Source organism: Diabrotica virgifera, chromosome 4 (genome assembly GCF_917563875.1).
Source record: "Diabrotica virgifera virgifera chromosome 4, PGI_DIABVI_V3a".
Taxonomy (NCBI): domain Eukaryota; kingdom Metazoa; phylum Arthropoda; class Insecta; order Coleoptera; family Chrysomelidae; genus Diabrotica; species Diabrotica virgifera.
The window spans coordinates 212,937,316-212,965,070 of record NC_065446.1 but is presented as its reverse complement, the minus strand read 5'-3'; the positions used below and the strand labels follow the sequence as shown (position 1 = coordinate 212,965,070).

The 27,755-nt window shown below is 33.7% G+C and overlaps 1 protein-coding gene across 1 annotated transcript; it reads left to right on the top strand.

The window, feature by feature from the left end:
* Window positions 1–1,234: 1,234 nt before the first annotated feature.
* Window positions 1,235–27,037, top strand: LOC114330544 (prostatic acid phosphatase). The gene is made up of 4 exons (XM_028279901.2): window positions 1,235–1,519; window positions 6,840–6,941; window positions 12,589–13,123; window positions 25,036–27,037. The coding sequence occupies exons 1-4, from the start codon at window positions 1,379–1,381 to the stop codon at window positions 25,506–25,508; spliced, it is 1,251 nt and encodes a 416-aa protein (XP_028135702.2). The 5' UTR covers window positions 1,235–1,378; the 3' UTR covers window positions 25,509–27,037.
* The last annotated feature ends 718 nt before the right edge of the window (window positions 27,038–27,755 follow it).

The following is a 27,755-nucleotide window of genomic DNA, read 5'->3' as shown; positions in this document are numbered from 1 at the left end:
AGCAACAAAGATATGCTGTAATGCCGTTTTGGCACTGCCGCCATCTTTGTTTTTTGTCTCAACTTATTCGTTACCCCCTCCCCGTTCTGACGAGCCCTCTTACGTCAAAATCGGACCAATAGCAACGAAGATATGCTGTAATGCCGTTTTGGCAATGCCGCCATCTTTGTTTTTGTCTCAACTTATTCGTTACCCCCTCCCCGTTCCGACGAGCCCTCTTACGTCAAAATCGGACCAATAGAAACGAAGATATGACGTAATGCCCTTTTGGCATATTCCGATGCGCACGCCACATACTGCGTTCAACCCCCTTTTTCATCCCCTTTCCAACGATACGTCACACGTCATCCTACGTTAAGCCGTTTGGCATTTATTAATATTTAAGGGTTGCGATTTAGGGGATGTGCCAGAACGCAGGTTGTCTATCTACTAGATTTTTCTTCAATTTTTGTAATTAAAAATAATTTTCCATCAAGTATGACGCAAGAACGTGTTAACAATTTGTCGAATTTGTCAAGAAAAAAATTTTTTTTTGAAAAGAAGCCTCTGATGTAATCGAACTGGAATAACAATTTTTTCTGCTATAGATAATATATATAAACATCGTAGTTTAAATCCATTTTTAATGTATTCTTATTTAAATAAACATTTCTGCAATTTTTTTTCGCAAAAATGGTACATGTTTGAAGGGCGGCTACTAGGGAAATGCCTAGGGCGTCAATTGACCTAAACGCGGCCCTGCCTCCAAGTACATATAATATACGACCGAAAATCAAAGTGGAAAACATCAAGAACTGGGTAAGCAAGAGAAGAGTACAATGGAACGATCATTGTAAAATGAACAAATAGGCCTAAAGAAGGTTCCCCAAGAGATAAGCGATCAGTGGCAACCATGAAAATAGTGCAACGACAAGTCACAAGAGACCATGAGAACATAAAAAGAAGAGTTGTTTTATAATAGGTAAATAATCAGTTTAAACTTACCTACTGTTTTGGTATGTTAACTTAACAGACACATTATTTTGACTGCAACAAAACAATATTTTGGAAAGAAAATTGTAAATAATATCTTTAATTACGGGACATTATAAAACAAATAATAATAAAATACCAACTAATGTAATTTATGACAACTTTAGCGAAAAAATAGAAGTCTAACAAGCGAAATTAATCAAACCATAAATATCTGTCATACTTTTGCATCAACACGTCTTACAACATTACAATATAATATTTTTAACTAGATAGCTATTTTTGAGTATTTTGCGATAACAGTAGAAATTTACTTTTATAATTTCGTAAAATATGTACCTATATGTATATATTTTTTATGATTTTATTTTGTATCCTGTTTTCTAAACAATCAACAAAATAATAAATGTTTGAAACATTCCGATATATATACACGAAAAATGACAACAATATTGTTAGATTCACGATGGACTTGGTAACTTATGTTGTCTTTGTCAGTTTTCTGGGGATTATTGGAGTCACTGCCAATTTAATAGCTGTTGTACAGGTAAGTTCTGATTTAATGATTTTGTACTACTTTAAGTATTACTTATAGATATACTACTTGTGACAAGCTAAAATGTTATTTTAATTTGTTTTCTATTATTGCATACGAATCAGTCTTTAAATTATGTAATGTCTGACTGACAAAGATGTCCCTCAACCTAAGATTCACATCTTATTTAGAAATCACTTTTCTAGTTTTTAACCAAAGTTTTTCTTTATAGCCCAGTCGGGATAGAATTTGACCTTGCATTAGGAGCTGCCCCAAATTTTATTTTTCTAATCTTTAGGGAGAGTCAATATTAGTATAAATTTAAAATCTCGACTGAATTCCACCGTTTCGTTAGCCGCCATCTTGATTTTAAACGAGAACTGCTTTTGCTCAATATCTCCGCCATTTTCAATTTTTTGACAAAAAGTGTAGAAACTGAAATTGTTGAAAATGCGATTTTCTATAATTTCATTTATTATAATTTTTTTCGTGCGTTCGATATTTTCCGAGTTATGAGGGGAAAATAGTGAGAGTTGTAGCATAATTATGGAATTATTGAATTATCTCGTTTATGATTAGTTTTACAACAAATATTTACCTATACAAAAATGAAGATAATTAAATTTTGTACAATTTTAATGACGTTCATTTTCTTGATAAAATCAATATTTAAGATAGTACGTATGTGGTAAAGGTGCGATCGTAAGACCTGATTGATTTTGTAGCAATTGTTTTTGTTCAATATCTCCGCCATTTTCAACTTTTCCACAAAAAGTTTAAGAACTGAAATTGTTGCAATTACGATTTACTACATTTTTTCGAGAGAACCAGTGGCGGGTATACAAGGGGGGAATGGGAAAATTCCCCCCAACAGGGTCCAAAATTTAAAAAAAAATTGTTGAAACATCACGATATATTAGCTGACATAAAACTTAAAATATCGACAGACAAATTCAACCAATAAAACCCGCTAGTTAATAAAATTAAGTGAACTTAATGTATATAATGCCTTCTTATGTCTTTTATATACTTAGTTTTGTTGATGTTTCATTGGAAGTTTCAAAAATTGTATAAATATAATTCTCTTTATTTTTGTTTATGTACAATTATGTCGTAAAATTAATAATAAATGAGACAATTCAAAAATTATGCTTCCCATCCGCTTCCATTATTTTCCCCTTTAACTCGGAGAATATTGATCGTATATAAAAATTGTGCCAAATAAATTGTAGGAAATTGCATTTCCAACAATTTTCTTTTCCACCATTTATGTCGAAAAGTTGAAAATGGCGGAGATATTAAGCAACAACAGTTCTCATTTAAAATCAATATGGCGGCTAATGTAACCGAGGAATCCAGTCGAGATTTTAAATTTACACTACTATTGATCTCTCCTAAAGGATATAATTATATAGTATAAGAGCTGTGAGACATTTTTGAGTAGGTATTTTAGGCAACCTGAAAATTTTTCAGGTGACTCTTCCATGATAGCCTAATACAAAAATGCCGGTCTGGCTGGAGGGTAGCGGTTATTTTCCCCAAAAATCCCCCCCAAAGTTAAAAAAAGGGTAAAAATTGTTATTACAAAAAATATCATTGACGTGACTTTAAAGTAAATTTAAATATTCAAATATAAAAAAAAACTAACAGGCCAGGCGATTTGAGGGCGATTTTAACTCTGCAAGATACTTGCATGGGCGCCCCAGGATTATTTTCAGGGGATGCATCTGAACTTCAGAAGATTTCATCTGAATGTGTACATATTATTAACGAGTATAAAATATACAACTATACATGCAAAGCTATGTACATTCCTTCCGGACAGGGAAGTACAATTAATATTTTGACAGGGTTTTTTGTAATATTAAAAATAAATATTCTAAAAAAGACAGGTTTTTTTTGGTGAAATTTTCCAACTGCTATGTGATCGAACAAATTACGCGTGCACATAAATGAAAAGCGCTATAGGTAAGCAGCAGTGTGAGAAAGAGCGCATACCGATAGCTGTTTGCGTCCTCTGTTGTACCTGAGCAAGTCCGTTCGCTCGAGAAAAATCACGTGACCTGGCGATCCCATGTTGTTGTGCCTCAAAACGTCAGAGTAATTATTATATATTATAGTTTTTTAAATAAGTTTTTCTTAATTAAAGGAAAATAATACGTACTATACAATAGATTTTGAAAATATGATAAAAAAAGACAAATTTATTATTATAAAGATATAGGCAGAAACGTATAAAAGTATAAACTAAATTAATTCTGTGTCCGAATCTTGTACTTCTTCTTCAAACTCCTCATCTGAGCTTAAGTATTCACTGTCTTCTTCTTCGTCAGACTCCCCTCGAGACTCAGATTCCTTTTCTACATGATCTGTAAATAGTTGTAATATGTATTTAGAATTAATTAAAAATTAATTACTGATTAATTAATTGAGTTGCTACGTATTCTCTGTCCTTTTATACGGAGTCGAAGCCTGGACAATCACGGGCGCATCTGAAGATAGACTTGCCATTGTTGAGATGTGGTGTTATCGAATAATGTAAAAAATATCATGGACACAACCCGTAACAAACACGGAAACATTAAAAAAGATAAAAAAAGGCAAAACAAATACTCAACACTATGAAGGAAAGAAAAATGAGGTACTTTGGTCATATACTAAAAAATAAAAAACGTGATGTGATTTATAATATAAGGAAGAGTATTAAGTATTAGTTATATAAGTAAGAATACGTAGCAACTTAATTAATTAATCACTAATTAATTTTTAATTAATTCTAAATACATATTTACAACTATTTACAGATCAGGTAGAAGAGGAATCTGAGTCTCGAGGGGAGTCTGACGAAGAAGAAGAGAATGAATATTTATTTTGGCTCATTTTTCTTTCCTTTATACTGTTGAGTATTTCTTTTGCCTTTTTCATATTTCATAATGTGTCCGTGTTTGTTACGTGTTGTGTTCATGATATTTTTTACATTATTCAATAAAAGCACATCTCAAAAATGGCAAATCTTTTTTCAGATGCGCCCGTTATTGTCCAGGCTTCGACTCCGTATAAAAGGACAGAGAATACGTAGTAACTCAATTAAATTATGGCTAATTAATTTTTAATTATTTCTAAATACATATTACAACTATTTACTGATCATGTAGAAGAGGAATGTGAGTCTCGATGGGAGCCTGACGAAGAAGAAGACAGTGAATATTTAAGCTCAGATAAGGAGTTTGAAGAAGAAGTACAAGATTCGGACACAGAATTAATTTAGTTAATACTTTTATACTTCTCTACCTATATATTTATAATAATAATTCTGTCTTTTTCTATCATATTTGCAAAATCTATTGTATAGTATAGTACGTATTATTTTCCTTTAATTAAGAAAAAGTTACTTAAAAAACTATAATATATAATAATTACTCTAACGTTTCGAGGCACAACAACATGGGATCGCCAGGCCACGTGATTTTTCTCGAGCGAACGGACTCGCTCAGGTACAACAGAGGACGCAAACAGCTATTGGTATACGCTCTTTCTCACACTGCTGCTTACCTATAGCGCTTTTTATTTATACGCACGCGTAATTTGTTTGATCACATGGCAGTTGAAAAATTTCACCCAAAAAAAACCTGTCTTTTTTAGAATATTTATTTTTAATATTAAAAAACAGCCTGTCAAAATAATAATTGTACTTCCCTGTCCGGAAGGAATGTACATAGCTTTGCATGTATAGTTGTATATTTTATACTCGTTAATAGTATGTACAGATTCAGATGAAATCGTCTGAAGTTCAGATGCATCCCCTGAAAATAATCCTGGGGCGCCCATGCAAGTATCATGCAGAGTTAAAATCGCCCTCAAATAGCCTGGCCTGTTTATTTTCTTCATATTTGAATATTTAAATTTACTTTAAAGTCACGTCAATGATATTTTTTGTAATAACAATTTTTACCCTTTTTTAATTTTGGGGGGGATTTTTGGGGAAAATAACCGCTACCCTCCAGCCAGACCGGCATTTTTGTATTAGACTATCATGGAAGAGTCACCTGAACAATTTTCAGGTTGCCTAAAATACCTACTCAAAAATGTCTCACAGCTCTTGGACCAATAAAATTTGGGGCAGCTCGGATACAAAATTCAATTCAATAATTATGCTCCCCCCACCACTTTTTACTATTTTCCCATGTAACTCGGAAAATATCAACCGCATGAAAAAAATTGTTAAAAAGAAATTGTAGGAAATTATATTTTGAACAATTTTAGTTAAAAATGGCGTAGATATTGAACAAAAACCATTGCTATAAAATCAATCCGGTCTTACGCTCGCGTCATTATCGCATACGTACTACTTTAAATATTAATTTTAGCAAAAAAATTAAAGAAATCAAAATTGTGTAGAATTTAATTCTCTTCATTTTTGTACAGGCACATATTTGTTCTAAAACTAACAATAAACGAGATAATTCAATAATTCAATAATGATGCTCCAACTGTCACTATTTTCCCCTCATAACTCGGAAAATATCGACCGCACGAAAAAAATTATAATAAATGAAATTATAGAAACTCATATTTTCAACAATTTCAGTTTATACACTTTTTGTCAAAAAATTGAAAATGGCGGAGGTATTGAGCAAAAACGGTTCTCGTTTAAAATCAAGATGACGGCTAACGCAACGGTGGAATTCAGTCGAGATTTTAAATTTATACTACTATTGACCCTCCCTAAAGATTAGAAAAATAAAATTTGGGGCAGCTCCTAATGCAAGGTTAGGCCTGTTATTCGTCTAAGCCGACTGGACTATTATTATACTGATCCGATCAATCCCGTTATCGTGTGAAATTAGGTATATGATAACTGCGAGTTTCTCAATAATAAAAAAAATAAAAGACAATATTTAGAAATATTTAGAAATATTAAACCGCTGACTTTTCCGCTGTGGAGACCATCGCTATTCTGATTTGATGCGGCTGCCCTGAAAATTTCGCTAGAAAACCATCTAAATCATTCCCGTAAATTACACAGCCATGAGATTATTCTCCTTGTTGGACTTCCCTTTCCATACATCAGAATTTTTAATTGATATCTTTTTAGAAACGATACCTATACTTAGCTAACGCAATAAACCATATTAAATATTTAAATTTAAAAAAACTTAATTACTGAAAATCTTATATAAGCAAGATATTTCTTACATCTACTGCAAACAAAATACACACTTACGTAGCTATTTAACCAATAAAGCTTCGTGAAGCTTATCTTTGTATCAGTTTTGTTTATAGTTATTGATAAATACGAGCATTAGGTATAATCGGATTGTTTTTATTCTAGGTAGTTCGACATGGTCAACGGACGCCAATTACATTCTTTCCCACAAACAAATATTCTGATAGGTCGTACTGGGGAAACCTTGGTCCAGGGCAACTAACAAATGTAAGACTTTAATATTATAAGTAAAACATTAGAAATAGATAATCTATATCTAAATTTAATTTCTACCTTAACATTCAAAGTCTTAATAACGGCACTTTTGTAAACCCTTTTATTATTAAAAAAAAGACTAAGTTTTCAATCTAATAGCACATAAAACAATACCAAAAATATTATTCTACATCCTATCAGATTGAAAACAATGGGAACATTATCTGGTTACACCTCCGAGGCTTCTAAAATTTGCAAGCCAGTACGGATGCTGAGACTAAGGAAGATGAGGGAATTTTACAATTTCTAATTCACATTCCACCTGCTCAGCGCGGTAAAGTTCCAACGAGAATGGTTCCCTCCGTACTCCAATCAGAGTAAACATGTAAATCAAAAATGAATAACCATTTTCAATTTCGCTGCAACACGAAACTACAGCCGCATCATATTCTAGTTCAATGAGAGAGTGCAGCAAGCACCTCTACCGGTTTCGAAACTTATTAGTCTCTCATCAGGAGGCACATATGCTGCTCTCTCTGACCCAACCAGGACAAACCCCGGAGTGCAGTTACAGATTGCAACGAACGAAATGGCAGGGATGCCCTAGCCCTGCATCTACATTCCACCAGAATGAAAACAATGGGAACCTTCTCTGGTTACACCTCCGAGGCTTCTACAATTTGCAAGCCATACGGATGCTGAGACTAAGGAAGATGTTCCCATTGTTTTCATTCTGGTGGGATGTAGAATGGCATTATGTTGTTTTATATGCCATTAGAGTGAAAACTTAGTCTTTTTGCTAGCAGTTGCCGCTAGGGCATCTATGCCATTTCGTTCGTTGCAATCCGGGACTGCACGCTGGGGTTTGTTTTGGTTGGATCAGGGAGAGCAGCATATGTGCCTCCTGATGAGAGACTAATAAGTTTCGAAACCGGTAGGGGTGCTTGCAGCACTCTGTGATTGGACTGGAATATGGTTCGGCTGTGTTTTCGTTTTGCGGCGAAATTGGAAATGGTTATTCATTTTTGATTTACATTTACTCTGTGTAGAGTATGAAGGGAACCATTCTCGTTGGAACTTTACCGCGCTGGGCAGATGGGACGTGAATTGTAAATTGTAGAATTCTCTCATCTTCCTTAGTCTCAGCATCCGTATGGCTTGCAAATTGTAGAAGCCTCGGAGGTGTAACCAGAGAAAGTTCCCATTGTTTTCATTCTGGTGGGATGTAGAATGGCATTATGTTGTTTTATATGCCATTAGAGTGAAAACTTAGTCTTTTTTTATACTACTTAACCTTCTTATGTATTTTGATGTTTGTATAGCGTAATGCAAATTATGTTTTTATTATGTATCTACATTAATTGCAATTTAAATATACTGAAGGTGTCTTTAACGCGTCTTTAAAATATCAAATAAGTGTGAACTAACTTACAGACAAAGAGATACTGTGAATACACTAGAAAAATTGTTAGAAATGTTCACCTTGTCATTTTTGGCAACAAATTTACTTTTTTTAATTTATTTGAAGAAAACTTCGATACGCAAGCAAAATCAATATTATTTAGTAGAACTTCCAAAACCAGAATTTCCTGTGTATCTTATTCATGCTCCAACAATTTTTTTAACTGAGATCGTCTTGTAAACTTCAGTTCACTTACATAGTGATAGTCTATTATAGATAGATTCCAAAGTACCGTACCTTTAGCGTGCTACAGGGCCCTATTAGAAGTTATACTATCTTTTTGACTGTTTTCATATCTTTGTTTATTAGGTCTGTAGTAAATTCTGGCTAATGTTCTGTTTAAAAAATGTTCTATGATGAACTGTTTTACCTTTATCGGCTTTACCTGTCTATGTCTTGCTAAATTCATCCTCCACTTTATCATTTGGTCACACTTTATCTTTTTTGTTTTAAACACTCATTTTAACAGATAACTCCAATTAGTCCAGAAAGCCACTGCGCATCCGCTAGGAAAAATATTCTAATTCGGATTTTTTGCACAATCTTACTCAAAAAGGACTCCTTTTAACAAATTTGAATGTTGCCAGGACCAAAAGGTGGTCAAAAATTTTTTAAACGTTTTTTTTTGTTTTTTTCCTAAAATTATTTTTTTTGCATGGAAAAAAGTTTTTTTAGATTTTTTGGATCATTACAAACAGAAAAGGTCTTTAGTGACTTTTCTCTAAAAATGATAGTTTTTGACATATTATAAGCGATTAAAAATTGAAAAATTGCGAAATCGGCCATTTTTAACCCTCAAAAACTATGTGAAAAACTTAAAATTTGAATGTTGCCAAGGTAGGTAGATATTCCTTAAACATCGATTCATGAAATCCCGAAGAGTTTTTTGCAATACATTATTGAGAACTCCTTTGTTTTTTAATTGATAATCAAGCGTGCGCGACACTATTTTCCACCGACAGTACGGTGCAAATGAAAGGAATAAATTCGTTATTTCGTAAACCGGCGAATTTAAGGAAAAATCCCGAAACAGATCGATTTGTATTTTTAAGTTATGATATTATGGCATACATGGTATACTAGTGACGTCATCCATCTGGGCGTGATGACGTAATCGATGATTTTTTTAAATGAGAATAGGGATCGTGTGCTAGCTCATTTGAAAGGTTCTTTAATTCTCTATTCAGTAATATAAACATTTATATAATTATTTATACAGGGTGTCCTTCTACTTCTTTTTTTGTCAAATAATTTAATTTAATAAAAATTGTTTGAGCACCCTGTATAAATAATTATGTAAATGTTTATATTACTGAAGAGAGAATTGAAGAACCTTTCAAATGAGCTACCACACGACCCCTATTCTCATTTAAAAAAATAATCGATTACGTCATCACGCCCAGACGGATGACGTCACTAGTATACCATACATGCCACAATATCATAACTTAAAAATAAAAATCGACCTGTTTCGGGTTTTTTTCTTAAAGTAGCCGGTTTACGAAATAACGAATTTATTCCTTTCATTTGCACCATACTGTATACACATGCAACGGTGGAAAATAGTGTAGCACACGCGTGATTAGAAATTAAAAACAAAGGAGTTTTCAGTTTCAAATTTTCAGTTTTTCACATAGTTTTTGAGGGTTAAGAATGGCCGATTTCGCAATTTTTCAATTTTTAATCGCTTATATGTCAAAAACTATCAACTTTAGAGAAAAGTCACTAAAGACCTTTTCTGTTTGGAATGACCTAAAAAACCTAAAAAAACTTTGTTCCATGCAAAAAAAATAATTTTAAGAAAAAAAAACAAAAAAAAAACGTTTAAAAAATTTTTGACCACCTTTTGGTCCTGGCAACATGCAAATTTGTTAAACGGAGTCCTTTTTGAGTAAGATTGTGCAAAAAATCCGAATTAGAATATTTTTCCTAGCGGATGCGCAGTGGCTTTCTGGACTAAATTAATAAGAGCCATATCAAGGATCAAAACCACTTTCAGCAAGAAGGTCTAAAATAAAAATCAAACATCAGTCTTTCTTCCAACGAATTCACTTTGAAATGTGAATCAACTGCGCATTTGAAATAGTCATAATTAAATATTCCGTCACCTTTCAGCAAATCATCATACTTCCTCCTCTTTTTTGAAGGGTACTGTTCTATATTTCCTGATGCTAGATTGTGCTGAGGTTGAGTTCGTCTGTTGAAAATGGCTCTTTCCTATGCTTCCCTCTTGACAGGAAGTGGTATGGCAAAGCTAGACTGTACAACTGCAAATTATTAGATGGCAGGCACTTTTTAAAGACTAGCATAATAGCTCCAAAATGTATAGTACGTAACTTCGAGACTTCTACACATCGGTACAAGCTTTTAGAATCCTGAAATGGGTATGGCAGAGGAATTAAAGCTATAAAACAACCCATCTGGCTGCACTACAACCGTTTAAGCAGAGGGCTTCCATGGAGATAAAACCTAGTTTCTACGAAAAATGTATCTACGCACAGAGAACAAATTAAAAATTATTTTTTATCTTTTGAATAGCGTGGTAATTAAATAGAAAAAAGTCTTAATTGCAAGTGATGTACGGCTTAAAACATTCGAAAAAATTGTGAGATATCTTGGACTAGATTTTATCGACAATTTTCTGTGTAGTCCTGTTGTAATTTAGAATTTGTTAATGGTGAATATCATCAAATATAATTGATGGATTCGACCGTTACTTGATGGAAGTTCATTTTATCTAACAATAAAACACTGAAAACGTTTGTTTTCTCTACTTCCACAAAATTTATTACAACTAAGTGACTACAGCTGTTTCGGCAGAGTGCCTTTCTCAAGTGATTTAGTTTACAATGGTTTGCCTATTTAAAGTCTTTAACTGAAGAGGTTGAGGAGTGGGGAGCTGTTTGTCTCAAGTTGGTCATTCAGAATTATATCTGTATTCTTCAATTTATTAATTTCCATAGATTCTAATAAAGATAGCTTAAGGCCTTTATTTTGAATATGCAGAATTTGAAACTGTTCATTAAAAGAATGATTATGATCTAGAAGGAGAAGTGCGTATGTAGAAGTGTCTGTTTTTCTATTGTTGAAAGCCCTTTTGTGTTCTGCTATCTGTTTGTCAAAGGTTCTGCCAGTTTGACCGATGTAAGTTTTCGAACAGTCACCACAAGTCAGTTTGTACACACCACTCTGTAGTTGCTTTCTCTTTCGGCTTTTATTGTTCTTAATATATTTACTTAAGTTGTTGTTAGTTCTGAAAGCTGCTGTTATTCCTTTCTTTTTAATGTATCTGGCTATTTTTGTTGTTATCTTGCCTGTATATGTTAGAGAGCAGAGTTTTTGGTTTAAAATTTTGTTAACTGTTTGTTCGTTATAGCCATTGTTTACTGCTATTTGTTTAATGATGTTTAGTTCTATCTCGAAGTTATTTTTTGTCATGGGAATTTCTGTCGTCAGTCTATGTATCATGCTATGGTAGGCTGCTAATTTGTGTTGTGTAGGATGGGATGATGAATTGTGTATGGTTGTGTCAGTATGGGTAGGTTTATGATATACGGAGAATTCATGCTTGTTGTGTAGTCTGGTAATCGTTACATCTAGAAAGTTTATGGAATTATCCTGTTCTGTTTCTATTGTAAACTCAATATTACTATGAAGTGAATTAATGTATGATAGAAATTGGTCAAGTTGTCTGTTAGTTCCTGTAAAGCATACTAGTATATCATCTACGTATCTCCACCAATATAAGAACTGTTTAAATACAGGATATTTAGAAATTGTTGTTTCAAGTTGGTTCATAAATATATCTAAGCCCATTGCTACCAGATATTAGGCTAAGGCCTTAAGCTATCTTTATTAGAATCTATGGAAATTAATAAATTGAAAAATACAGATATACTTCTGAATGACGAACTTGAAACAAACAGCTCCCCACTCCTCAACCTCTTCAGTTAAAGACTTTAAATAGGCAAACCAGTGTAAACTAATTCACTTGAGAAAGGCACTCTGCCGAAACAGCTGTAGTCACTTAGTTGTAATAAATTTTGTGGAAGTATAGAAAACAAACGTTTTCAGTGTTTTATTGTTAGATCATCAAATATCTTTCGAATACATGAAATTTTGCGGCGTTTTTTTGTTCGTTTTAAAGACATTTTTTTAACTTTGTGTTTAGTTTAATAATTTAAATATTTTTTATAGGAAGGCAAACGCCAACACTATGAATTGGGTCAATACACACGAAAAAGATATTCAAACTTTCTTCCTCTCAAATATAATGAATCCAGTTTCGCCGCTTATACAACAGATGTTGACAGGACCCACATGTCTGCACAATGCAACGTTTATTCCCTCTTTCCAGCATTCGAAGAGCAGATGTGGCATAGAAATGTAAACTGGCAACCAATTCCCATTCATCCTATTAGCATAGATGTTTTTTCTGGCGAACCAGCTTGCCCAAATTATAATGTACTTAGGGCTGCTATGTTAGATGATGATTTATCACAATCGATAGATGCGAAATATGCAAGAGTATACAATTACATCAACAGATATACTGGATTAAAGATAAAGAGTTTTAGCGAAATTCGTACCGTTTTTGACGATTTTAAAATTCAAGTTGACGTAGGTCTTCCTCTCCCAGATTGGGCTAAAGCTGTCTATCCAGAACCTGTTACATCTATTGCAGGATGGCTTTTTGAATCATTCACCAGAACAGACGAGATGAAAAGATTCGGTAGGTGCTATTTGCAGTTTCTTAAACAGGGTGATTGGTTAAGATTGTCCAATCTCTGAGTTGTAGATTCGAGACTTCAAAATATTAAGATTTAACCCAAATCACTTAGATATAATGTGGCTCCTTACTGATGTACCGGGTGTCCCAATAAGAATGGCTCTCGGCCATATCTCAGGAACCGTTTATAGTAGAGCTTTGAAATAAAAAATTTTATAACAATAGTTGCCTCAGGAAAAGCCTGGAAATTATTTTCATCATTGTGGGTCCACCACTAGAGGGCGTAATTGAATATCAAAAATAAAAAAATCTAAATTTTACAAAATTTTCCTAATGAAGGGGCACTGGAAATCCGATTATTGTATTCTCCATCAAATTTTGCGCATATTTAATTTAACAAGTTTAACTCTACCTTTGCAAATAAGAGGTGGGGGTGAGTGGGAACCTTGTTATGAAAAAATGGCTGTAAGTCCGGTTCTGCTAAATCAAATTTTGAAAACTGGGTCTTGTTGAAGACAGATCTTTTTCTTCAATGTAAGCGTGATAATTTTGAACCATCCTAATAAGTAATAAGCCAGCTGGGAGGCGTTATTTAATTTTTTTCAGAAATCTAGTTTTCTTTGGAAAATATTAAATACAAGTATGCATTTTTAATCATACTTTATAAAATTAGATTAAATTATCAATAGAATAGCGAAAACCCTATGTCGATACCTTTTTTCTATCTCAAGATATCTCGAGAAACGTGTAAATTTTATACATAACTGTTACTATCACCGGTAAACTAAGTTAATGAAAAGTAGTGTGCTGTGGAAAAAAAACAAAATAACATTTTCCAGATGTCAACGTATAAAAATATAATTAATTAAAACAACAATATAAAGAGAAACAATACTATTAAAATTAAATATAACACAGAACAAAAAGAACTACTTAGTGACGACCTAAATATTCAAATTGTTGCCCATCATACACTACTCTAGAATACATTATCCAGAGAATACTAAACGCCATTCAAAGCATATCGAGAGCAGAAATTGAGACTGCTGTTCAATCTACTCTTGAAAGAGTAAATGCTTGCAACGAAAATGATGGGCAAAAATTTGAACGTTTATGTCATCACTAAATAGTTGTTTTTATTTCTTTTTAATAGGGCTTTTCAACGCTTCTCATTTGTTTCGAGCCTCTGTCATATGCCGTATAATCCGTGTATAATATTAATATACGAGATATGAACGAGGCTCGAAACAAATGAGAAGCGTTGAAAAGACCTAATATACGTTGACAGCTGTAAAATGTTTCTTTGTTGTTACCATAGCACACTACCTTTAATGAATTTCGTTTACCGGTGACAGTAACAGTTATGTTTTTAAATTTACACGTTTTGTAAGATATCTCGAGATAAAAAAAAAGGTATAAACATGCGGTTTTCGCTATTCGGTTGCTAATTTTGTCTAATTTTGTAATATGGTATTAAAAATGCATGTTTGCATTTAATATTTTCCAAGGAACACTAGATTTCTGAAAAAAATTAAATAACGCCTTCTAGCTGGCATATTACTCAGTAAGTTGGTTCGAAATCATAACTTTTACATTGACGAAAAAGATCTGTCTTCAACAAGACCAAGTTTGCAAAATTTGATTAAGCAGAACCGGACTCACAGCCAGTTTTTCATAACAAGGTTCCCACTCACCCTTACCTCTTATTTCCAAAGGTACACCTAAACTTGTCAAATCAAATATGCGTAGAATTTTATGAAGAATACGACGATCGGATTTCCTGTGCCCCTTCATTAGGAAAATTTTGTAAAATTTAGATTTTTTTATTTTTGATCTTCAGTTACGCCCTCTAGCGGTGGTCCCACAATTATGAAAATAATTTCCAGGCTTTTCCTGAGGCAACTTTTGTTATAAAATTTTTTATTTCAAAGCTCTACTATAAACGGTTCTTGAGATATGGCCGAGAGCCATTCTTATTGGGACATCCGGTACAGTGCTTATTATACTTAAGAAGAAAGTGTAAGTACTGTACACTCTGCTAAATTGTGATACATAAAGGTTTCTGGTTACTACCAGAGGCGAACGACAGGGGCCAATGTAAGGTTGACCCTTCTCAAATTCTACGCCACTGACGGAATTGGTATTTTAGTATAATTTATAGATTCTCCAATTAGGCCAGGAAGGATCTGTTTTTAGGTTGATGTGAGAGGTGGCATTCGGATTTTTGCGGGTAAAGTTAGGTGATAACTTCATTAATAATAATTGACTTTTATGCTCCTTCTCAAATAAGCCTGGAACATTAATAAAAAAAAAAATAAAATATTTAAAAATTTCAAAAAATTTCGTTCCTTTTCTACTTTCTTTGCTTATAACTTTAAAACGATTTATTTTGAAACAAAGTCGTATAGGAATAAAACAAAGATAATTAAATTTTCAAATAAATATATTTATATAAAATATAAATATAAAATAAATTTAAAATAAATATAAAATAAAGGGGCAAAACAAGCCTGTCTATATTCAATGTTTGCCATCACTTAGGTTACACTTGGAACCTTCCTAATTCGCTTAGAAAATTTTTGTAATATGCTAAAACCGTCCACCAAATTTTATTAAAATTGACTTACTAGATTTTGCATAATAATTTTGCAATCTAAAGTTTTTTAAAAAATAAAAATTTTTTAAAATCTTGCACAACAAAAACTATAACATACAAAGATTTGTCAATTTTCTTACATATAAATAAGCACCTATCTAATGCATTTTACAGAATTGAAATCAAATTATTTAAGCAGCCTCAGCAATGTTTTAAATTTATAAACAATTTCTTGGCTTATAAACAAATCAGTGCTGTGTCCAGGAGGGGTGCTATGGGCTCCTTTATTTAGATTGACTTACCCAAGTTTTTTTCGTGTATTTTGACCCGTAGAACACGAATTTTTTGGGTAACAGTTGATCCGGATGTCGAGAAGATTGTTATAAACAAAGAACTTAAGGAATTACATAACATCGATTTTTCGCAAAATAAAACATTTTTTTGTATTTTTTGGATAATTCTAAGCAAAAAATGTTCTTACAAGTTTTTTCGTAGGATGCATAGTTTTCTAGATAAACGCGGTGGAACATTCAACAAATCGAAAAATTGCAATTTTTGAACGAGAATAACTTTTGATTAAAAAATAAAATAGCAATTCTGCTGACAAACCCCTCCGTGGCTCAGTGGTAAGAGCGCCTAGCTTTGGATCGAAATATCCGAAAGGTCGTGAGTTCGAATCTCACCAGGGTCAGAGATTTTTCATTTATTATAAATTAAAAAATGAAAATATTTTCTGTCCTTGTGGGATCGGTACTCACCGGAGCGACCGCAGACGTTCGGATACAATTAGCGTCTCTTTGCAAAGACAGTGACGTCGACTTTGCAAAGTAAAAAGACACTTACTCAACACACACACCACACATGACACTACGTACCTAACTGTAAAAATTTACCGTACCTACCATGCCAATGGCCATTAGTTGTCGAGGCATTAGCTAAATAAAAAAAAAATTCTGCTGACAGCATTTGAAAGTTTAAGTCAAATTATACCGGTTTTAATTATTTGCATTGCTAAAAATTAATTTTTTATTAATAAACAAAGCTATTTGTTTATAAGCCAAAAAATTGTTTATAATTTAAAACATTGCTGAGGTCCCTTAAATAATCCGATGCTAATTCTGTAAAATGTATTAGATAGGTAGAGCACCTCTTTATATGTAAAAAAATTAGCCAACTTCTAAATGGTCTACTTTTTGTTCAGAAAGATTTCAAAAAATTTAAACTTGAATTTTTGAATTTTTAAAAATATTTACATTGCAAATTTATTATGCAAAATCTATTAGGTCGATTTTAATGAAATTTGGTAGACCATTTAAGTAAGCTATAAGAATTTTCTAAGCGAATTACTAAGGTTCTAAGTGTTACCAAAGTGGTTAAGAAACATTGAATAACAACAGGCGTATGTTGCCCCCTTATTTTGTATTTATTGCTATATTGCAGAAAATGTAATATTTTAAGACATTTTTGACTAGTAGTATATTATACAAAATTCAATTATCTTTATTTTATTTCTCTACGACTTTGTTCCAAAACGAAGTGTTTTAAAGTTATAAGCAAAAAAGGCAGAAAAAAATCGATGTTTTTCGAAATTTTTAAATATTTTAATTTTTTTATTAATGTTCCGGGCATATTTGAGAAGGAGCATAAGCCAATTATTATTACTGAAGGTGTCACCTAACTTTATCTGCAAAAATCCGAATGCCACCTCTCACATCCAAAAATACACGTTTTTGTACAGATTAGTCCTGGTCTAAATACTTTTGTAAATAATATACTCTTTAAATAATGTAAATAATAACCAAAATAAAGATAACATAATTATTAGTTTTCGAGATATTTGAAGTTAAAAATGAAGGGACACAATTACATTTGAAAATAACACTGCCGTCTCATATTTAACTTCAAATATCTCAAAAAATAATTTAACGTTACGAATGAAAAGCATATTATTTACATATTTAAATTATGCTAAAATAGCAATTCAGTCAGTGGCGTAGAATATGGGAAGGGTCAACTATTCACTCTCACCTGTCGTACGCCTCTGGTACTAGCCACAAACGATTATTTAACAAAATTTAGTAGGGTTTATTATATAGAAGGGATAAGAAAGCTACAAAAGGATTGCGAGGTCACTAAGAACATCAAAGCAAGAAAGCTGAAATATTTAGTCCCCATTACCAGTGTCCTAGATTTTAACAATATTTCAGATAATTTCAAATATCTTAAAATTAATCCACCCTAATATATTTAAATATATTAGTAAACAATCAAGCATGCCGAATGTTTAAGTAGTCTTGTAAACAAAACTTACACATGTAGGTATTAGTGCAAGATTGCATTTCTTTATAATAATCTTGACATACATATACGAAAGTATAACAAACATAGGTAATTAATAAGTATTTATACACAGAGATATTTGGAGCAGTCTAATATTGGGGTTACTTTAGAGAGAGTGCCACCTCGAAGAGAGGACGTTTCATTCCATCGTCAACTGGGTACTAGTAACGAGTATTAAATGTACCTATAATAATAAAGTAATTAATGGAAAATATAGTGTTTTCCAGTTAATCACCCCATCGTTAGGGTAGTAAAAACACGTTACCACCATACCAGAGGTGCGAAACATGAGATATTAAGGCTCATAATGCAAGGTAATATTAAGGGTAAAAGATCTATAGGAAGACGAAGAATTTCCTAGCTGAGAAACCTAAAAGAGTGGTATAATAGCCAGCCTCCGATAGGAAAACGACCTACAATAAGAAGTAGGGTATACGTATGCAGCACCTACACTTACTGCCAGGTATGACAAGGATATGTAAAATAGGTTTAAAGTACTAGGTACCAATATAGTCTATCCCAGTAAGCTACCAGGGCCGTAACTATCATTAAGGCCCGGGAAGTGCCCCGGGGTCCCCGCTCAAGGAGGGCCCCGCAGAGGCACCCGTTTGGTTGTCATCGCATACATTTTAACTCTTCTTCTTCAAATTCAAATCCACTAATGGATGTTGGCGATCACATTTTCCATTAACTCTCTGTTTCTTTCAATGTGTATCAGAGATTGTATGTCGTTAATCCCTGTCCATTGCCTTATGTTTCGGAGCCAGGACATTTTCTTGCGTCCTATTCCTCTCTTGCCTTCAATTTTACCCTGGATTATAAGTTGAAGGAACTGGTATTTTTCGTTTCGCATGATGTGACCCAAATACGCCGTTTTTCTTTTCTTGATGTTTTCGAAAAGCTGACGTTCTTGGTTGATTCTTTTAAGGACATCCACATTTGTGACTTTCGCCGTCCATGGTATCTTTATCAGACGGCGGTAAAGCCACTAATCTGTTTATATCCCTCGTTTTGAGTGTCCAGCCCTCTATGCCATATAGCAGCACCGACCACACGTAGCATTTAATAAACCTTAGTCTCAGTGTAAGGTCGAACTCTGAGCAGGTCAGTACCTTCCTGAATTTTACGAAAGCTTGTCGAGCTTGCTCAATGCGACATTTTACTTCCCTGTCCGATGCCCAGTCTTCAAAAAGCCACGTTCCTAGGTATTTGAATTTGCTCACTCTCTCAATAGACTTAGTATTCAGTGTTATGGTGGAGTTTTCAAATGCATCCAAGTTTCTGGAGATGATCATGAATTTGGTCTTTTTGCTATTAATCTCTAATCCCATTCGCTTACTGTATTCTCCGATTATAGTGACAAGTTGTTGAAGATCTGCTATGTTGTCGCAAATTAAGACAGCATCATTAGCATATCGTATGTTGTTGATCAATACTCCATTCACTTTGATTCATATCTCTGCATCTTCCAAAGATTCTTGAAATATGGCTTCCGAATAAATGTTAAATAAAAGAGGGGAAAGCACACATCCCTGCCGAACACCCCTTCTTATATGTATTGATTTGGATATATAATTTTCTATTTTTAATTGTGCTGCCTGAAACCAGTACAAGTTTTCAATGCATCTTATGTCTTTTTGGTCTATATCAAGCTTCTTGAGGATCTGCATTAACTTGTGATGTTGGACACGATCAAACGCTTTCTCGTAGTCTAAAAAGCACAGGAATACGTCCTTCCTCTGATTGTAACAATTTTGGACCAACACCTGTGTTGCTACTATTGCTTTTCTTGTTCCCAAACCTTGCCTAAACCCAAACTGATAATCACTGATGCCCCATTCACATTTTTTGTATAATCTTTGATGTAGTATTCTTAAGAATATTTTTAAAGTGTGACTCATCATGCTAGTGAGTCTGTGATCCTCACATATTTTTGCATTGACTTTTTTGGGTAGGGTAATAAATGTAGAGAGCAACCACTGCTGAGGATAGCAACCAGTTTCATAAATAAAATTAAATATTTTATGTAGTGCTGAAATTCCCCTTTCATCTAGTAGTTTGAGTATTTCTGAAGAGATTTCATCAGGTCCGGGTGCCTTATTTTTTTTTAATATAATGTTTCCTTTTCTATTTCCTCTTTAGTGATTAAAGGGCCAGTCAGCTGGTCGTCTGTATAAACTTCACTCATGGGTCTTTCGTTATGAAAGAGCTTCTGAATATAGTCTTCCCATAAGTATATGAATTTTCTCTTTTTCAGCTAGCACTACCTGGTTTTCCTGATTAACTATAATAGTTGGTCTTCGCTTTCTGTATATTCCAGCAGTCTCCTTAAGTTTTTTATGTAAATTCCGATCGTCGTGCTGTCGTTGTAAATGTTCTAGATCGATACATTGTTGCTTAAGCCATTCATTTTTTGCTATTCTTGTATTTGCTTTTATTTGCCTGTTAATGTTTTTATACATACTGCTGCCATCTGGGTCATTCTTGTGTCGTCGTCGTTCATCCATTAGTAATAGTATTTCTTCTGTCATCCATTTTTGCTTCTTGTTCTTTGGTTTGTACCCCAAGTTGCTTTTCATGATGTCTGTTACAGCACTTGTAATCGTATTCCATGTTGGTGTTAGATCTTCGGTAATGTTTGTCGTCAATATTTGAATTTGTGTGTTTATTTCATTACTTATTTCTGCTTGTATCATTGGACCTTTCAGTTTATCCAATGCGATCTGATGTTGAGTTTCAGGCTTGTTTTTGCATGAAAGAGCGATCTTTATGACGGCCACTAACAATATATGGTCAGAAGGCACATCTGCTCCAGGATATGTGCAAGCTCTTTTGACAGTTTTGCTGAATCTACAGTTGATAAGAATGAAGTTAACTAGGTCAAATAAACTGTTTAAAATATTTTCAGTCAAGTTCTATCTCGAGATGTCCGGTTGTAATAACTACACGGCATATTAATTCTAACAATTTCAATAATCTATTTTAACCTGGTTCACCTGCACCATTAGAAAAAAATAGTCTTAAAATATCTCCATGAAGTCACCTCATTTTCTTCGCTTTCAAACCACAAAGCAGCTCCCTGTTTTAGGCTTCTTATAATTTATTTGCAGGCTTCGAAAATCTGCGTGTTGGATTTTGTTTTTTAAGATTTTAACGAAAGGTACCGGATGTCGTTTTCTAATATCCCCGCCAAATTGGAGTCTGTTCTCATAAGAGCTGTATTACAATTGTGTGTACAATTATTTCCCGATGTTCTCATCCTTTTTGACATTTTCCTATCTCGTTCAATTTTTGTTCCACTTTTTCCATATCGAATTTTAACGTATTCTCAATATCAAGTATTTTCTTCCGCCTTTTCAATTTTTTGTATCTCCTTAGCAATCTGGTTTACCTCTTCCTGCATTTTCTCTACATAAACCTTCAAATCTTCAGATTTTTCCATTCGGTTCTGAAGTTTCAAGAAATTTTCTTCTTATTGTTCATTGTTTCGTATTGTTGTTCTTATTTCTGTTGTTCTTATTGTTTTATTATATTGTTCCATTTTGTTTTATCATGTATTCATTTTGTTGTTTTTCTTTAAAATTCTAAAGCGTTTTCTTGTCATTTAATAGCCTATTATTTTCAATTTGTCGTTTATTTTTTATTCTTCTTTCATTGCTTGTCTTTGACTTGTTTGTCTCTATAAACCCTTTTCTTGCCTATCTGTTCATAATTTATTCTATGCTGTTTGTGATTTCATCATTTAAAACAATTGTTCAAACCTTGCTTATGTTCTGAAGTGCCCTTCAAGTCTGGTTCTGACAAAGTAACAAAAGAAACTTCAGTCATGGAATTAATTAAAATGCGTTTTCAAGGGGTTAAATATCAATCATTTTTTCGGACCTCACCTACCGCAGGTGGTATACCACCAAACCCCCGATAGGGGGCCTAACGTTTTATTTAAGCGATTGGGGTTAAATTTTTGATATTTTGAGGTCTAGAATCTACAACTCAGAGAAATGACATTTTTTATGAATCACTCTGTAGGTCGTACAAACAATATAGAGCAAATAACAGTAAACAGTGAGCACAACATTGTTTACTGCTATTTGCATAATGGTAGGGGAGCCCAAGCGGGGATTTTTGCAGTTACTCGAGCGCGTCAGATTATCATATGGGGACAAATCTGGTATCCTGCAGATGTACCTCTACCATATATTGGCTCTTAACACAGGGGAGTTCGTTAAGGGGAGCCCGAAAAAAATCTATCCTTAAAAAAACTCAAAATTGTCAGACTATGATAAGGTAAGTACATGCAAGCGAGTGTATATTTAAAAATTCTGACGATTTGGGCCGAGCGTAAGGAAATGGGTGAATCCCAAAGTTTCACAGGAAAAAAACGAACATTTCGCGAAATGAATGACAGCTTGGAAAACTAAAAAGTATGTGCTCAATATTTTTTACAGATACTTGCCTATATAGTGTATTTTGCAGACAGTGAACGCGATACTAAGATATAAAATATTACCGAAGAGATGCAAAGAGGCCCATGTCATTATGATTCCAAAACCTGGCAAGAATCACACATTCTTGCAGAACTACAGGCCAACCAGCTTACTCCTAGCGATCAGCAAGGTAGTGGAAAGAATTATTCTCAGCAGACTGCAAACGGAAACAAACAGATCAGAGATAATCCCAGAAGCTCAATTCGGATTAAGAGCAGAGCACTCCAGCGAGCTACAAGTACTCAGGTTAACTGAGTACATAGCAGCTGTATTCAACGATAAGCAGTACACTGGAGCAGCATTCCTGGACGTAAGCAAAGCTTTCGACGGAGTATGGCATATGGGGCTCATATATAAAATGCGAGGTTATGGGTACAGCGGGGCGATGACGAGGCTAATCTCCTCGTACTTAGGTGGTCGGAGTTTCAGAGTTCGAATAGGACAAGTCCTGTCCGAGCTCGGAATCCCGGAGGCTGGAGTACCACAGGGAGCGGTCCTGTCACCTCTGCTGTACACAATATACACCGCTGACGTACCTAGAACACCGGGTACCCTTATGAGCCTTTACGCCGACGACACAGCGATAGCGGCCAAACATAGAAACGTACATATACCAGTGACCAACCTGCAAACAGCGTTAGAAGACATCGAGGAATGGAGTATAAAGTGGAAGATAGCCATCAACTCCGAAAAGATGCAAGCGGTACTATATAAGAAAGGAAGACAACAGCCAGAAAAACAACTGACGGTGCAGAGCAACCCCATCGAATGGAAAAATGAAGCTAAATACCTGGGAGTCATCATGAACAAAGGATTAACCTTCCAAAAACACGTAGAAGCCACAGTCTAGAAGGCCAACATGGCAAGAGCAACATTAAGAGGACTCACAGGCAGAAAACGTAAACTAAGACTAAACACGAGGTTAAGACTAATAAACAGCATAATGGGACCGGTATTAACACACGCATCTCTCGCATGGGGACAAGTATGTAAAACTCAAAAAAAAGAAGATACAAGCGGTTCACAACAGCAGCCTAAGAGAAGCAGCCAGAGCCCCGAAATATGTCGCTGAAAGATTCCTGTTCAAAGAACTACAACAGGTGAGAGTCACCGAAATGATGACAGAAAAGGCGAGGGTCAAATTCGCGGAAATTGAGCACCACCCAAGTCCCATACTGCGAGAGATGTTAGGGTATGACGCTTTCCACCGATGGAAGCACAAACATCCTAAACAACAAATAGTGGAATAAAGTAAAGTAAATAAAGTAAACAAAGAGACACATAAAGAGAAAGAGAAAGCAAAGTGATAAAGAATATAAATAAGTAATAGTAGACAGTTCGTAGCTCGAAAACACCAAGTGCTGAAGAAACACGTAACCAAAGCGTAGGTCCAACATCACGATCAGGTAAAGTCAGCCCTTAGAAAAATAGAAGGCGCAAGCCCCAAAAAAATATAAAAAACAAAAAAAGCGCAAGCCACAAAAAAAAACATAAAAAACATAAAAACAAAAAATACTTGTGCGCCAAGCCATTGGACTGAGCTCAGTGGGGATTGGTACAATGACTTGGGGCCCAAGCAAGCAATTTTAGTTCCGCGGATAAGTAATCAGAAGATAAAGGCATAGAGCGTTTTACGCTGGCCTAGTTTTGAATTCGATTAGGGCACCACATTGGTTTCTTATTACCCAGGATTCCATTGTGAAGAGCATTCGGCTACGATAGTTGTGCCCCCATCGCGCATCAGCGTGCTATGGGGGGAAAGGGATGATCCTGGGGCATTGGAGCGAGGTGGGGTGATCCCTATTTTCGCTCGGGTCAAAACACCTCGCCCCAATGAATTGCTACACCCGAATGTACTTTTTTCGATAGGGTGAACATCTCCCACAGGTCGGGTTGAATCAAATTGCTTGCTTGCTTTTTTAAAAATCTATCGAATGATACCAAACACGACTTCCCACGGAGAGGTGTGGGGGTAAATTTAATATTTGAAATACTAATCCCGCGATATCTTGCGAAATGAACATCAAATCGAAGAACTGTAAAATACACTTACTCAATATTTTTTTAAAATCTATCGAATCGCACCAAACACGACCCACCACGGAGGTGGAGTGGGGGGTTACTTTAAAATCTTAAATAGAAACCCCCATTTTTTTATTGCAGATTTGGATTCCTTACGTAAAAATAAGTAACTTTTATTCGAAACATTTTTTGGAATTATGGGGAGATGGTGTTATAATCGGAAAAAACGATTGTTGGAAATGGAAAATTAAGTTAAAAAATGGCAAGCGCCCACTAAAATGGAAAACTTTACCTAACTTTGGTTTAAGGACCTACTCTCCACAACCCAATAAGTCCCGATAACGCTCGATTGACTGCACATTTAGCACACTTTGCTCCCCTACTATAATTAATTCAATTCGATCTATAAGTTTTTTTTTTACTTTTTTACATAAGAATTTCTGTCAATTATGACATAATAATATTTCTTTTAGCTACAGGAAGATTTTTAAATAATATCTTAGAATATTTTGAAAATATGTCGGAAGATTGCACCTACTCTCAAAAATATCAATTTTATAGTGGTCATGACCTCAACATCGCCTCAATCTTGAACTCATTTGGAGCATTTAATCCACCCTACCCACCACAATTTGCGAGTACAGTATATATGGAGCTTCATTTGGAAGATTGGGAACCCGTTGTAAAAGTGTTTAGCAAAGACGGAAATAAGATAAAACAAATCAGTGTTAACGGATGTCCATTAAGCTGCCCCTTATCTGAATTTAGGGAAGTTCTGAGCCCAGTGATAGTTGATAAAATTACTCTTGATGAAGAATGCAGACAAATCATCCAAGAAGAAGAAGAAGAAGAAGAGGACGAAGAAGAAGAAGACAGAAAGTATGATTTGAAGAAGACGTTGAAATTTTCTGCGGAGGGTCTAAAAGCAAATAGCTATTTAACGTAAACTTTGGATATAGTGTATTTTTAAAATGGTAAAAAATATGTGATATTGTTTATGTATTCTTTTTCTCATAGACATCTTTCAGTGCGTCACAGTTTTTCGATTTCTTTCTAACGCATTAAATTGTATGTGACAGAAAAAAAGGCACGTCTGTGATTACAGACATTTATAATATTTATTCTAGTTGTCGATAGATTTCGCTATAATCGAAAAAAATTTATTTGTGTACCAAGTCAGTAAAATGACTCTTTATCGAACGAGTCTGATATTACGAGAAGAGTGAGCGTGGCGAGCGAGGCGAGTAATAGACGAGTTCGATAAAGAGTCTTTACTGACGTGGTGCATACAAAATTTAACGCCAATATTATTTGATTGGAAAAAAACTTGGAATTTGACTTCCGATGATTGGCACCTTAAAGTTGACTACGTAAGAGTTTGGGCTCTGTAATGATTTAAAAAATAATATAAAATTTATAAAAAAATTAATAAAAATCGGTCGGTTATTTAACTTCTTTAAAATCTCATTATAACACCACACCATTTTTTAAATTTTAGTATCTTCATTATTTCATAAAATTAATCATGTTTAATTTTAATAATCCCCGAATGAAAAACTGAAGAATGAAGTGGTGAAAACTTGACAGCTTGGACAATGCCAAAATATATTTTATCTAAAATTTCACTTTCTATAATAATTTGATATTGGTTTTAACACTTACTTGCAATTTACAATAATTTAAGAACTTTATAAATTTTAGATGTCATAATAATTTCATGACATTGATGACAGTCAACTTTCGATTTTTAATCGATAAGTAGTTATCAGTATTGAATAATTACTTAATCGGTGAAATTTTAATTTATTTTATATGAATATAATTACAAAAAAATACAGAACTTCACTTTTTGACATAAATTTAATTGATAATATCGCAAATTGTGTACGATATTTTTAATAATTAAAGTAAATAAATTTTAAGTTCACTCAAATACTCGCTATTCGATTACTGCCATCGACCAGTTACATTCAATCACGGTTAATTTGATTAATTACGGCAGGTAAAGTAAAAATATTCTTTCAGTACAATAAAGTGTTAATTTACTGCCGCAAATGAGGGCAAATGAGTACAATAATGAATGGCTTTAGTGACGGTTGGCGATAAATTTATTTACGAATTATATAATATATCTACTCATTTAATCTGTGCAATTTATAAGACTATACAAATAAAAAAAATATCATTTTATAAATGCAATAACCACAATTGATTTGTTTTTATGCAAATAAAATGTGACAACTGTCAGATTTGACTAAAATGTCATGTTAGAATAAATGTTATAAATGTATACCTATTATCACGGACTTACCTTTTTTCTATCATTTGTGACGCACTGAAAAATGCTCATGAAAAGAAGCATATAATATTAATCTATTAATAGTATAGCACCACTTGATTCATATTCCCTAATATTTATTTTTAACAAAATTTTAATTTATAATACACACCTATGTATGTAACCGATTTTAATAAAGTGACTTTACATAATTACATTAGTCTTTTTACATTCAAGGAATCTATTCGAACAATCTATTCTTAAACAACCCAAAAACGATGAGATTTGTTGAACTACTGATTGTATAATAGGTAAGTTGTAATACAAATTTTAAAGACAAATTGTGCAACGTTTTCACACAGAAACACAGATGTGAAAAAGTTCCAAGCGATCGGTTGCACTATAGTCCATTTACTCACGGTTATTTCTCGAAATTTTAAAGAAACGCTTGGATTGACATGAAATTCGGCATGCACATAGCTAATATGTCAAACAAAAAAAGTGATATTGTGATGTATGCTTTTATACTGGTGGTGAGTTTCACCCCTTGGCGGGGGTGGAAAAATACACTTTCAAAATAAGTCCGGAAGTGGAGACACTGACTAATTCTAAGCAACTTTTATTGTTTTATTGCGTTTTTTCAGTAAGTTAATAATTTCGAGTAATTTGCGAGCAAATGTGTCCATTTTTCAACAAATAAACGACGTTTTTAGACTGGTTTTCACAAATAATTCAAAAAGAAAGTACATATTTTATAAAAAAAAAATTCCAGAAAAATTTAGCTTATAAAACTCACTACAACATTTTAAAGTGTTTGTAAAAAGTTTTATTTTTGATTTTTAAAAAGTTTCTAGTCAAAAGTAAGCAAGTCAAAATTAAGTTGGTTCCTTTCTCTTGGTAAAAAAATCGGCTAAA